The sequence below is a fragment of the Falco naumanni genome, chromosome 8 (assembly GCF_017639655.2).
Source record: "Falco naumanni isolate bFalNau1 chromosome 8, bFalNau1.pat, whole genome shotgun sequence".
In the NCBI taxonomy this organism is placed as follows: domain Eukaryota; kingdom Metazoa; phylum Chordata; class Aves; order Falconiformes; family Falconidae; genus Falco; species Falco naumanni.
In genome coordinates, this window is record NC_054061.1 from 45,504,715 (window position 1) to 45,518,106 (window position 13,392).

Below are 13,392 nucleotides of genomic sequence, written 5' to 3' on the forward strand. Positions count from 1 at the left end.
TCACTCTGCAAGTGCCATCACGATAATTACTAGCATCACACAAACATTAATAAATGTATCCACATGCTATTTTAGGCAGGTAGAAATTTATCACCCCAATTTAAAGGGAAAAAAAGGGAGGAAATAGAGCATAAAGTGTGTTGTCCATAGTCAAGATAGGAAGTGTGTCGGAGCGCCAGGGATAGGGCAGCAGGAGTTATGCCTCCAGAGAGAAAAGCTGTGTTGCGATGCTGACAGCCGAAATCTGCGGGGTGACATGGAGGACATCGCTTGTCCTTCGCGCCGGTGGACCAAAGGTCACATTTACTGTTTCTGACAATGGAGCTATTGTTGTTGGAGGTCTGTATTCTTGCTACTGCTTGAGGCTCCTAATATGTAAACAACTTTGATTCCCCCAGACAGATGCAGAAAGACATTGCACGCTCAATCTACTGCACGTCCCTCTGTAATTTCAGCCAATTCCCTTAGATCTTCAAAGGGCTGCTACCATATACTGACAACTCATTTGAAGGACTGTTTTCTTGGAAACACCTGGTAAAATACTCCAGATAATCTTGCTGACACCCCGAGGAGTGAGCTTGCCCTGTAGCTAGGCAGCAGGGAAGACAGAGGCTGGTAGTACTGGACAGGCCATGCAGGACCCGGACAGGGGGACGGAACAGGCAGGGATGTTTTCTTCCACTCGTATTATATATAACTCGTATATTAACTCATACACTTGAGTTAAATGTGGCTGAAAATGCAATGCTCATCTGGGTTTAGCTTTGCATGTCCTCAGCCATTGTAAAAAGGACAGTGGTGCTGCCAGTGTCTCAACAAACATTATGAAACCTTTTCCGTCACAGTAAAGCCAGTTGGTGGTTTGTTCTGCCCATCCACCGAGCATACGTGCCTCGTACTATAAGAAGAGAAGCTGCTGCTCTTCACATACTTCCCATTTCTCTTCTCCCTTTCCTGCCCCCTTCTCCCCAGTCCTCTGTAAAATATGTGAGCTGACACACAGTTTTCAATAAACTAATTCTTTTTCACATATTTTTTAAAAAAAGATCTGAAAATACGGTCTACAAAATGCCCTGTCCGTTTTCCCCACAAAGTCCCTGCCCTGGCCTATTAATTTGACTACGTGTTGTTTGAAGAATGCTGTTTCCATTAAGCCTTAAATGGAAAATTGACCGCAGCCGGAAGTACGGATTCAGCTAGCTCCATCAGTACTCCGTAACGTTTCATGTGGTGCTCTTAGAAGCTGTGAAGGTTGGCTACTTTTCTAGTAAAATCCTGATAATCATGGTTCAAGATGTTACGGGCTGTTACTGTTCAGAAGCTGGATCTCTTTGCCTATGCAAGTAAAGTAGTATTTGTAGGGCGGGTTTTTTTTCTGAAAGAAGCAAAAGTACATAAAACTTCAGGAAACACCACCCCCACCCCTGCTAGCTTCCCAGCTGAGCTGTCTTGTTTGGAAACCATCTGGGTGGCAATCCTCCACTAACGGGGATTTAGAGGAATCGAGTGCGGTCTGGTTGCCCGAGAAGCAGGTTCAGTTCATCTGCTTTTGTGCATGCACTGAGAAGTGAGAAGCCAGCAGTGCAGGTAAGTATGTAATTACAGGCTTCTTTCAAACGGACATACTTGTACACCACGGACTGCAGCAGGCGCAGGAAGAGTAACGCCCACAGACAACAAAACCTCCACGAGGGCCCTTGTACCCTATTGTGCCACAGCCTATTTACAGGCTTTGGCTTGGAGAAGATTCGCGGTTTGCTTTACACAGGCCCTGGCTGCGCGTGGGCTGCACGCGCACGGGGCCTCCCTCCCTCGCCCGCCGCCGGGAAGGCACCTGCATAACCTGAGCGGCTGTGGCTGCATCGAGCCCTGCGCAAACCGCCGGATAAATGGAGGATTATAGCAATCACCGGGGCCACAAATCCCATGCGGCTACTTCCCCGTGACCGTTGCTGCCAAAATAACGTGTTTAACAGCTGCATTTGATTTAACGAGATTTACAAACATCACATAAAATGGTTTGCAACAACTGACGATCTATTTTCTTCCGGCCTGCTCTCAAGTAGTGTCTTGTTTGCAAGGCAACCAAGCTCTTTGTGACATCCTGTTGGCACCGCTGGACTCTCCAGGGAGCGGAGGCCGCGGGTGTCACCACCCTGTCATGGCCAGGCCGACCCGCGCCGCCGCGCCCCGTTGCTGGCGGCTGCTGCTGAGCAGGTTGTCCCCATGTCCCCAGCAGGCACGGTGACCGCCCGGCAGCTCCGCGGGGCCTCGGGGCGCAGCGTGCCCGGGGGGCGGCCAGGGCGCGGACCACCGCCCCCCTTCGTGGCGAACACCCCCGCCCCGGCTGACGGGCAGGGCTGGGGGGTTGATGCAGAGCGGTGGCGACAGACCCCGCTTTGGCACGTGAAATTAAAAACACTCAAACGCAGAGTCCGAGGCTGAGCGCGCTCCCCCGGCCCCTCACCCCGCCCCGCGCGCGCCCCTCCCCTCTGGCGCGCGAGTCCCGCCGCGCTCCGCCCGGGAGGTTTTCGCGCCATAGGACCAGGCCCTGGCAGCTACACAAACCCCGTACCGCGAATAAAAAAAAAAAAAACCCAAAAAAAACAACGGGAACCCCCGCACTAGACGCTCCGGGGCGCCCCGAGAGAGCTAAGGTGTTCGTAGCAGGGATGAGCGGGCGTCCGTGGGGCGGGCACGCCGGGTGCCCGATCGCGACGGGGTGCGCACTGCATCTGCCAGGACGCGGGCGCCAACGCGGGGAAAGCGCCGTCGGGCCCCGCCCCCCCCGCGCTCCCAGCCGCTTTGGCGCGAACCTTCAGTTCCCCGCTGCTCGCCCCGCCGCCAGCATGGCTCCGCCGCGCCCGCAGGTGAGCGCTGCCCGCGGCGGGGGGGCTGCCCGCGGGGTTCCCGGGACGGCTGCGGGGTCGCCGCTGCTGGCGGCGGCCTTGGTGCCGCTCTCTCCCGCGGCCCTGCGGGGTCTCACGCCGGGCTGTGGGGAGGGTGCTGGGCTCGGGCGGGGCGGGGTGAAGCGAGGCGAGCCTTTGGGCTGGGGCTCGCCGGGCGCCCCGGGGGCAGCCCCGCTACGCAGAGCGGCAGCCCCGGGCTTGCTGCCCCGCCGCGGCCCTGGGGCTTCCCGTGCACGGCGGTGCCCTCGCCCGCATGACTGGGGTAGAGGGCTCGGCTTTGGAGCCGCTCTGGGCGTGGAGTAGGCGGCCCGGCGCCCCCGTCTTCTGCCCCTCGCCTCGCAGCTGCCCCGGCCGCCGCTACGACCGGGGGCGGGAGGGCGGTGGCCCGGGGAGTGGGCTGCTAGCGGGTGGGTGGGGGTACCTCACGGGAGGGGGGAGGCGGCCCCGCCGTGCGGGCGTGGAGCCCGCGGGCTCGGGGGAGTGGGGCGGAGGGGGTCGCTGTGGGGCGGGCGGCCCCAGCCTAGCGGGAGGCGGGGGCCGCCGGCCGCGCCCCGGGCGGGAAGGCGCGGTTTTGGGCCGGTGGCGACTGCCGAGGCTCCCGGCCCGAGCTTCGCCGTGCCGGCGGCCCGCCGGTGCTTCCCGGCCTGCCGCGGGGGCCCCTCCGGCCCGGCGCTCCCTCAGCCGCGGCAGGCGACGCCAGAAACCGCCGCTGTTGCGCCCGGAGCCCGGCCGGGTTCCCCGTCAGCTCCAGCAGGGCCGTGAGGCGGGGGCGAGCCTCGGGGCGGCTGCGGTCCGCGCCGGGAGAAGCAGCGACCTGAAGGGAGCCGGGGAGGGGGGAGGGGAGGGGAGGCCTCTCTGGCCCTGGCTGGCCGCTCCTCGAACCCTGTTCGTGGAGGGGCGGTGGGGCGGGCGGTCCCAGCGGGCCGGTAACGGTGAGCCTTGGGCAGCCACCAGCGCGGGAGCGACGCGCTCGGCCTTCGGGCCGCTGCCACCCTCGGCAGGTAAAATGGGGCGCTGCCGGTGGGAACGTTCCCTGGGAAGTAAAAACCTGAAGCCTTTTCAACCTAGTAGTAAAATCAGCAAGAGAGCAAGCTGTTGTGTCTAGAACGGTTGTTTCAGAGCTCCTCTATTTTGTGAATATCGTCCTTGGCTCCTTCCTTAACAACTGCGGAGTGTTTAGTATTTGCCTCGCATAAAAAGTAATTAAATCAAAGCAGATTTCCAGGTACTATTTGTGTAGTTGTACTTTGTTTTCCAGCATTGCTTGTGATGGGATGCTTATGAAGGATATGATTTTTGTGTATATTTCTACTTGGCTGTTTTATGAAAGAAGTATTTCCAAATACTGAACAACATGCATTTTTAACAACGATAAGAAATAGGGCAGAAACTATTCCCATTTCTAACTTTGGGAATTACTTCAAAGCTGTGATAATTCTGCTGACCTTTGTTCACATCCTAAACATCCTGTTAAACATCCTAAAATGTTCAAACCTCTTAAACTTCAATGTAAGGTTATTCTTAAAAGCTAGTATGCTACAGTAGTTCTCTCTTACTAATGCTGTTGCTGTTGCCCTTTTGCAGCGCCAAGGTCGTTCAGGAAGGAAAAACTTCACAGCATTCCGAAATACAGCATTCCGAAATACAAAACTGATTCCCATGGAAACATCCTCATCCTCTGATGACAGTTGTGATAGTTTTGGTTCTGATAATTTTGCAAACGCTGTAAGTACAGTACAAGAACAAGTAAAACAGAATGTGCACTGCTAGTAAAGCTTGCAAAAATGTGAAGCAGGTAAAGTTAGTAAATGTGCATGATTAAAACTGCTTCCTCTGCTTATGTTTTTGTATAGTAGTTATAAATCTGTGCTATATGCTGTAATTTCATTTTGCTCTTCAGCTATGCTTCTAGGTAGTTGGAAACGGATTAGTTAGTTATTCTAGCCTTTGAAATGTCACCTAACCTAACATGCCTTATAATTTCCAGCTGTGGTTCTGAAACCCCTTGTTAAATGCCTTAACTATTTTTTCTTTATTAAAAGAGCTATTTGCTTATATTGCGCTTGTAAATGTGAATCCTTTTCTGTACAACTTTGGTTAAAGGCTATTTTATTCTTCATAGAAACGCAAGTTTAGGTCGGATATTGGAGAAGAACTGGCAAAAATTTTTCATGAGGCCTCTGATGATGAGTCCTTCTGTGGCTTTTCAGAAAATGAGATTCAAGATGCATTGGTAAGAGAGACTGGTTTAGTTTGCAATTTTAAATTTAAATTCTGACACGTTATTAATTAAAAATAATGGCAGCTTTGGCTTGAAAGTCAAATAAAGAAGCATTGTTTTATTTAATGTACAGTCTAAGTAGCCATTCATTTCCTTTTTGCTTCTGTAAAAAGCCCACAAGATCCTGTGCTTTGCAAGTTCAGAATACAATCTGCCATACGGATTTTGAAATGGAAAACCTCTTAAAACTGCCCTTGCTGGATGTTACTCTGTTAGACTCAATATTCCAGTTTTCCTCAATGGGAAATGTTATGCTAGCCCATGGACTCCAGCAAACCTGAGGAAAAGTCCTATGCCTATTGACATACAGTCAGACCTGCGCTCTTGGCAATGTAACAGGAAATGCTGTACTTTTTTAGTAGTAGAAAAAAAGTGGTAGGAGGTGAAATCCACCTTCCTGCTTTTCCTGGACAGCAGTCCAAGAGCAGTTTTATTGCTTAAAAAGACCAATAGTTGGTATTTAGTAGAGAAAGCAGAAGTGGTATCATGTTTGATGTAAAATAGGTTCGTTGTAACTTCAGAAACATGCTGAGGAATGGCTAGAAAAGAATAACGTCTGATTGGAAGAGGACGAGTCTGAGTTAAATAATACACAACAGTAAAGAGAAAAAGTAGGAGACAAAGGAATCAATAACTACAGACAATGGGCAACCAGAGCCACATACGTGGTTTAATAAGATCCTGTGCAAATAAGATTGCTATTTGAGACTGACAGTCTATGCAAATGAAGCAGGAAGCCTGTTGTTAACTTATGAACAAAATAAGACAGTCTTAGAGTCAAAGCCTATTGCAAAATGGACTTTTTAACTAAAGAATTTAATTTCTGACCTTGCTGAACCCTTGGCTCTTGAGAAAGTTGTAAGTGAGGCATCAGAATTCAAAGATACAAAATACTGGGATTTTATTCATAAGTATTTCATTGGCTGTAGAAGGAAGTTTTCACTTGACGTTGATACTGAGAGATGATTATTCTTGATAGCTTACAAACTTTGGTTTGACCCTTTGAAAACTGTAGGTTTTTTACAGCCAATTACAATATGTTGCTATATGGAGCCCTTTAAAGGCAATACTTTCTCACACTCACCTACAGACTGTCTTTGCTTAGACAGCTAAGACTGCTGCAACTGAAGTCAAGGTCCTTTTCTGATGTGTTGCAGCATTACAGTGTGGCACGCTGTGAGTTTTTTTTATCTTCATGCCCTGCTCTCCCCTTGCCCCCTTATACACCCCACCACACACACACCCAAGTTACTTGAGCACTAGGACTGGTGACCTAAGTGTCAATAGATTTTAGCCAGGTAGCGTTTTTAACAACCCCCAAACAAAATACTGTTGAAGATCAAATCACTTGTATTTATATGTTTCCATTCTGGTTTGTTCACAGAAACTGGAATCTGATTCAGAGGAGAATAACACAAGTACTGAAAGTAAGTTAGCTCAGAAAAGGCAGAAATGCCCAATTCCTCTAAAAGTAGCCATGAAGTTTCCACCTCGAAGATCACAGAGGAGGAAGGGTGAAATGGAACCTTTTCCTGAAAAGCTGGTGCCTGCTCCGGATTCAGATCCAGACTCTGACTCTGAAGAAAAGGGTGCCATGTTTTTAGAAAAGAGAGCTTTAAACATCAAGGAAAACAAAGCAATGGCAAGTACTCAATGTTCCCCTTGGGGGTCTCTTTACTTTCCCACCCCCACTCCCCCACCCCCACCCCTTGACTCTTAGGGGACCTCTTTGGTTGTCCAGAGTAACTCTAATGGGAATTGTGTGAATGCATTAAGAGGAATTTACATTCCTGATACTTAAATCTGATACTTTATGCCCACTGGCATGTGAAAATGCAGAGGCTAAGTACTTTAGTAAAAATCCATAGGCTGCAAGCCTAAAGAACAGGGCTTCAGCATAATAAGCTTGAGCATTTTCAAATTACCTGCAGTCACTAGAACATAAATAAGACATAAAAGTAAAAAGTTGAAGAGTGACTGTTTTCCGCTAAGTAATTGTACTTCTAGCCAATTGCCCTAATCTAATAGTCTGTAATGGCACATAAACACCCTTTTAAGGCTCTGCTTCCTTTTCTTTCCCTTGTTAGCTTGCAAAACTAATGGCCGAGTTGCAGAATGTTTCTGGTATCTTTACTGGGAGAAAGTCATTGCCAGCTGTCAGTCATGTAAGTATAAACTTATTATGTTTGCTTTCAGATTTCTGATGGTCAAATTCTGATGTTATGAAACAAGGCTCTAATAAACCATGTAAATCAAAGTCCAGTTCAGAATTTTATTGCTTCCTAAAACAGGCACCCTCATTGTGCGATTCTCTTTTGATTTGCCACCGTATAAAGCAAAACAGATTAATTCATAAAGGTTAGGCATCTTCACAGGCCAATAAAACTAAACAAGGTGTGTGTAAATATGTATTTATACGAAGGTCGGAGGTAAGGGAGGCAGCTCAGACTTTGAAGCTCAAGCCTGAATATTCTGCGAGGTTGGAACCTTGAAAAAAACCCCTGATGTCTGGCTTAACAAACTCCGTAAAGAAGGTTGGGTTGTGAATTGGCAGTGTAATGAATTTCACTGTTAATTTACCTGTAAGCTGTGTGAAGATGGGAACAACACTACAAGTCACAACTCCTCATAGATATGGGTTCTTCTGCTGCATGGGGGAATTACTATATCTTACACCTCCACAGATGCAAAATTGCTTTTGATTATTTCTCTGCAGCTTGCAGAATGCCCAAGATGAGAGTTTGCCTAGGATGTTTTTATCTTGTGTTTTCTGATTTGGGACGGGGGAGACTTCCTTGTGGGAAAGACAGAAGGAAGAGGTGTCTTTCAGGGGGAGGAATTCATAGCAGGAACAAGAGCTGTCTGGGTTTTAGCCTGTTTAATTAAGGGCTCTTAAACTTTGCCAGGGGCCAAAGCAAATTTCAAGGCGTTCATTGCCCAGAAGTGCTTTGAGGAGGAACCCAGACCGAAGTTCTCGGCCTCACACAAGATCCAGGTCCCTCATAGAAGGTCCTCCTTCTTTACCGGAAGAGGAAGATGATGACCGGTACATTTTAGTGAGAAGAAGAAAGATGTCTGATGAATACCTGGAGGTAAGTTGAGGTTCTAGCTCTCCCTTTGCACGTTGATCATGAAGGTGGTTTTGTATCAAGAAAATAGCAATTCATACATAACTGATAAAGATTACGAGTATGCCGTTGCCTGGGAAGAAATACAGAAAATAGCATGTTGTATGTGTTCTCTGTTTTCCCTTGCCTTATCTTTGAAAAATCACTTCCTCTTGCACTCCAGCAGGAATTAGGCACCCTGAAGGTGACAGACCCTAGGAAAGGTGCTAAAGCTGCGTCCATATCTTACATCTTTGTAAAGATCTGTTACCTCTTATTTAAATATGATAGGTGCTTGAGACTTGGCATTTCTCTGAAGATCCTCACATTGTTTTTGTAGAGCTTTTGCTGAAGCTAATACAAAAGTGTTGTCTTCACTATTCAGCATGAAGCCCGAACTCCCAGGAGGGGTTGTCGTGGTGCCATGGCTTTTCCACACGTTGTGCGTCCAGTTGAGGAGATAACAGAAGAAGAACTGGATAATATTTGTGGATCTGCAAGAGATAAAGTATATAACAGGACCATGGTAAGTATATTCCAGCTTTGTGAAATGCATACTTTTTGAAATGATTTCCTGCTTGTGGTTTAGTATCAAGTAGAGCGGACTCCCTCCCACTGAGGGGAAGAACGTGTGTGATTTCTGGGAGAAGTATGCCTAAGATCTTGAGATGTCATCTGTTGTCTTTCCCTGAATTTATAGAATGGTCTTTACCAAGCCAGTTAGCTTGCTTTCAGCCTGGAACAACTGTAGTACCTAAGTGATACCAGCCAAGGAAAGTGAGTAACAGATACTGAAGGTGCAGTGTTACAACAGTCTTGGTTCAAACTTGCAGGGTGGCTTTCTGTTTCAGGATAGGCACTGCTAGCTGCCAAAGAGATTGCTTGTTAAATGCTCTATTCCCCTAACTCAAGAGCCATCTTTAATGTCTTGTTTCCTGAACTGTTCCTGTGTTCTAGGGATCCACCTGTCATCAGTGTCGCCAAAAAACCATAGACACCAAGACAAATTGTCGTAACCCTGATTGCGTAGGAGTGCGGGGCCAATTCTGTGGGCCATGCCTCCGCAATAGGTATGGAGAAGACGTCAGAACAGCGTTGCTGGATCCAGTAAGATACTTTTAATATTGGCTTTATTGTGCTTAACCAATGCATCTCTCTGCTCAAGTTACTCGTAGCTTAAGAGTTTGAGCAGGGGAACTGCTTACAGTACTGTAGTACATAATGCAGTCCTAGTTTGATTCAAACTGACTCACAGTAGCTTGTGTTGTGTAGAAGTCCTTGTAGTTAATGCTTCTGTAGCTTTATTTGCAGGAGTTAACTATGAGAGCAGAGCTCCAACATTTCCGTATTTGAGTATCAGAATAATGTTCTCTTCTGCCTTGTGTTAGTGCTTAATGCCCTACGGAAAGAAACTGTATTGTGGACAAAGTACTGTTGTTGTGGGCTGTGAAAGCGGTGCAGGAGTTGAGCAGGGTGGCATGCTTCCTGTGGTTATGTGCAAGGCAGGCAAAGGAGAGTTTAATCCCTTACAACTGAAGAATCTGCTCTTGCGTTGGTTTAGACAACTTTTGCAGCACTGATGTTCACAGCAGAACTCTGTGGAGCAGGGCCTTTTTGAAGTTGTGGATGTGAACTATGTATATTCCAGTTCGGTTAAAAAGGCTTGTTCTGTCTTCCATTTAGACCTGGAGGTGCCCACCATGTCGTGGAATCTGCAACTGTAGCTTCTGCAGACAGCGAGATGGCCGATGTGCTACAGGTGTCCTGGTCTATCTGGCCAAGCACCATGGCTATGACAATGTCCATGCCTACTTGAAAAGGTAAGTATGCCATCATGTCAGAGCAGAGTCAGGCCACCAAGTGGGATAAGCAGCTCAAAACAGGGAGAGGAGAGCTCTCCACATCCCAGTTTGTCAGGTAGATCTCAAGATCAGTCCATATTGCCTTTAGAATAATCTGAGACTTCGCCATATGATTTTTCTGACATCTTGGTTCTTAATCAACACGAGTGGTATATCCACTCGGTCTTTTGGCTCTCAACTTCAGTTGTGTTCATTGTCAGGGCTTCCACTAATTTGTCAGTTTCCAAATAGTATTTTGCCACAAGCTAACTCACGTTTCTACTTTTCTTTCAGTCTGAAACAAGAACTTGGAATGGAAGATTGAAGCCGTGACTGTCTTTAAATTGCGTACTCTTTCACCAATGTCATATTATTGCCTACAGTGAATTGTTTAATCAAATGAGACTACAAAGCCAGTGTTGCCTTTCCCTTCTCTTCTGGGTAAAAAAGGATAAAGAACTTAAACTTGTCTCAGTGCAAATAATCCTTGGGAAAACTGTTTAATGAAGGTCTTCGCCCACAGGCCATTGTTTTCTTTTTAAGCAGCTTTGCAAATCAGATAGCATCAGTCCTTGCTTTCATGCCAATAACCCTGCCCGCCCCCACCCCCAAAAGGAGATAGGGTCTTACTCATCAGTGATCTGTGCTGCAGGTGTATTCATGTTTTGTAGTTGATGACAAAAATATACAGATGTTCTGAAAATTCAGGGCACTGTTCCCCACTGAACCAAGCACTTCAGGCCAACTTCTTCTGCAGTACAGACTTACTGAACATAAATGATTCAATAGAAGCTAAAATTCTGTAAAACAACAATGCCTTCTTAAGGTCAAAAGGGAAGCCCTAAAAGTTGTGGCTGAGCAGTCTCCAAGCACCAATATTTATACTCAAAGAGCACGTTGACCATTTTAAGAGAGATTCGCAGAGTGACTGAAAATGCAGCAGGGACAGTCCAAGGTGGCGTTTTGTATTTTTGTTCAGTTGAGAGGAGGCTGCTGGTGCAAACTTCCACAGCACTAGCACTGCTGCATAGTCATGACAGGGACATGAATGTACTGGTATGTGTTGTGGGCTGACTGCTCTTGTCTAAAAACAATCTGTACCCTTTGTTAAATTACTGGGTTTGTGGGTTCTCTTCTCCCTGCTCTTGTTGCAACTGCAGAACTGCTGCTTTGCAGAATCAACACTGTTCCTGGGGAAGAGGAATGCTTCCAGGCAGGGCTTGGCATGTGGCTGTTGGCCAACTACAAGTGGATGAAAGATGGTAACCTGTTGAGTTTGGTTATTAAGAAAGGGGGCAATGACAAGCAATGGCTGGAATTAGAAGCCTGAATTTTTTCACCTCTAAAAATCAAAGACTTTCTAAACTACAGTCCAGCTTAAAGTGAGTTACTCTTCCAGTTGCATAGTGGCATAAACATAAATAGACAATGTTCTCAAGGGACACCCTCGTTATAGTAATGGATGAGAACAATTGCCTCATCAAAAAGACTTTTAAAATAAATAAAAAGGGAGATGTGGTGGGTTGCATACAGTTTGTGAGCACTTAGAGATGTGGTTAGTGCTGTGGTCTGCTCCTTAACAGTCCAGCCATATTTCTGTATCTGAGTCTGCATTATTGTAGAAGGCTATTCTGCATGATGTTAATGAACCATGAGTACAGCAAAAACGGAGTTGAAGAATTTTAATGTGCTGTGTGTGTGGATGGGGTCTTGTGTACTCAGTGCTGTAGAAAAGAAGATGCCATGAAAACTGCATCTGGAGGACCACAAAGTGTATAAAAGCGCTTAGTTTGGTTATGGAAACTACTGTATAAGCTTTGTATAAGGTTTAGAATGTAATGTTAATAAATGTACAGTCAAACAGTAGAAGAATCAACTTGCTTTTATTGAGCAATAGAACAAGGCATGGGTTTAGACTTAGACTTACCTGCTTGTACAGTATTTGTGCTGTGTGTGTACATAATGATCCACAGTTCATACCTTACTGGGGATTACATCAGTATGTGGGGGAGGGGAGGGGAGAGGAATTTAGAAAGAAAAGCTATTTATGTCTCAGACTTGCAGTTCTGTTTCATAAATCATCTGTCCTATTGAAAATCTCCTCTCTTTTTTTATAGTGTGAAGAGCTGTGCAATCTGAGTTGGAGAGTGCTTTACTCTCTAGGTACATTTTGTGAAGAAGGAACTCTAGAAATACATGTTCTGAGAGATCAGAGCCATTTTTAAATTTTTTTTTTCTTTCTAATTGCTGGACTTGCCTTCTGATTGCTACAGTGTTAAAGAACCGAGCTAAAAGCAAACCTTGCATCATACCACAGAGACTGCTGTATTTAGGTTTACTCAGATCTACAGTGTTCGGTACAAAGATTTTATTTTGAAAATGAAAACTTTCTGGATTAGAATTTTTGCCTGTTAACTGTTTTTAAAAAGCCCACTAGAACTGTACTTAAATTTTACTACCTTTCAGGTAAACTTTAGTTGCAAACTAAAGGAGTCAGTTATTTCCGTTGTTATACCTGGGGGAGCAGTTGGACTAGGACATCTTCCTCTTCCCAGCCCCGGGTCCCTGAACCAGGCTTGCATTGATATCCATGCTGCTTGGATTGTATTGTTTGGTACCTGATGACTAATTTCTGATAGAAATACATATGTGCTGAGTCCAGGCCAGATACAGACTTCAAGCACGTGTGCTATGTGCTTACCCTTCTGCTCTTTTTTTTTTTCCTACTTCTTTCTTTTTTTTTTTTTTTTTTTTTTTATTTTAAACTAGTTGCCTATGTCCTGAGCTGAGAAGGGTGAGGAGGAGGATATCGTCATTCTGGACACAAGTAAAAAGTCAGGTGCCTGCTGCTATATATATATTTTAAATTCCACCCCCCACCCCCGCCAACCAAACTCTGAAGTAACTTCTCTTGGGAGCTCTGTGCTGGAGCAGAGAATTATTTAGGGGGGCCTGATTGCAGGCTGACAGTGCTGAAACTGTGTTTGATAATTGTGCTGCTTGCTTTTGCGTCGGTGTAGCTGAGCCTAGAGAGAGGAGTTAAGTGTGACTCTGGCAGAAGATTATGCAAAGCCGACCTGTAGTTGAAGAGGAACAGGAAGGAAGTGATCAAGCCAGGGTGACTGAGCTGTCCCAAGATACTCTCTACTGGTAAAACCCTCATGTTGACTCTAGCCTAAAAGTTTTGTGTAAATGCATCACCCTTCATCGTGCTGCTGGTGTAGTATGTTAGCTTATGGTTTACATGATGATTT

At 46.4% G+C, this 13,392-nt stretch overlaps 1 protein-coding gene across 1 annotated transcript; it reads left to right on the top strand.

The window, feature by feature from the left end:
* Positions 1-2,762: 2,762 nt before the first annotated feature.
* On the top strand, positions 2,763-12,004 carry CDCA7 (cell division cycle associated 7). Its single transcript, XM_040604559.1, has 10 exons — positions 2,763-2,870; positions 4,494-4,634; positions 5,032-5,142; positions 6,575-6,832; positions 7,278-7,355; positions 8,097-8,282; positions 8,683-8,823; positions 9,255-9,404; positions 9,981-10,117; positions 10,433-12,004. Exons 1-10 carry the CDS (start codon positions 2,850-2,852, stop codon positions 10,461-10,463), a joined length of 1,254 nt encoding a protein of 417 aa, XP_040460493.1. The 5' UTR covers positions 2,763-2,849; the 3' UTR covers positions 10,464-12,004.
* The last annotated feature ends 1,388 nt before the right edge of the window (positions 12,005-13,392 follow it).

What these genes read in the sequence shown, in the direction of transcription:
- CDCA7 (XM_040604559.1), top strand. Translation starts at nt 2,850, where the DNA reads ATGGCTCCGCCGCGCCCGCAG. An exon ending in TCAAGGAAAACAAAGCAATG is followed by an intron (nt 6,833 to 7,277) that starts GCAAGTACTCAA and finishes TTCCCTTGTTAG; the next exon opens with CTTGCAAAACTAATGGCCGA. An exon ending in CATTGCCAGCTGTCAGTCAT is followed by an intron (nt 7,356 to 8,096) that starts GTAAGTATAAAC and finishes AAACTTTGCCAG; the next exon opens with GGGCCAAAGCAAATTTCAAG.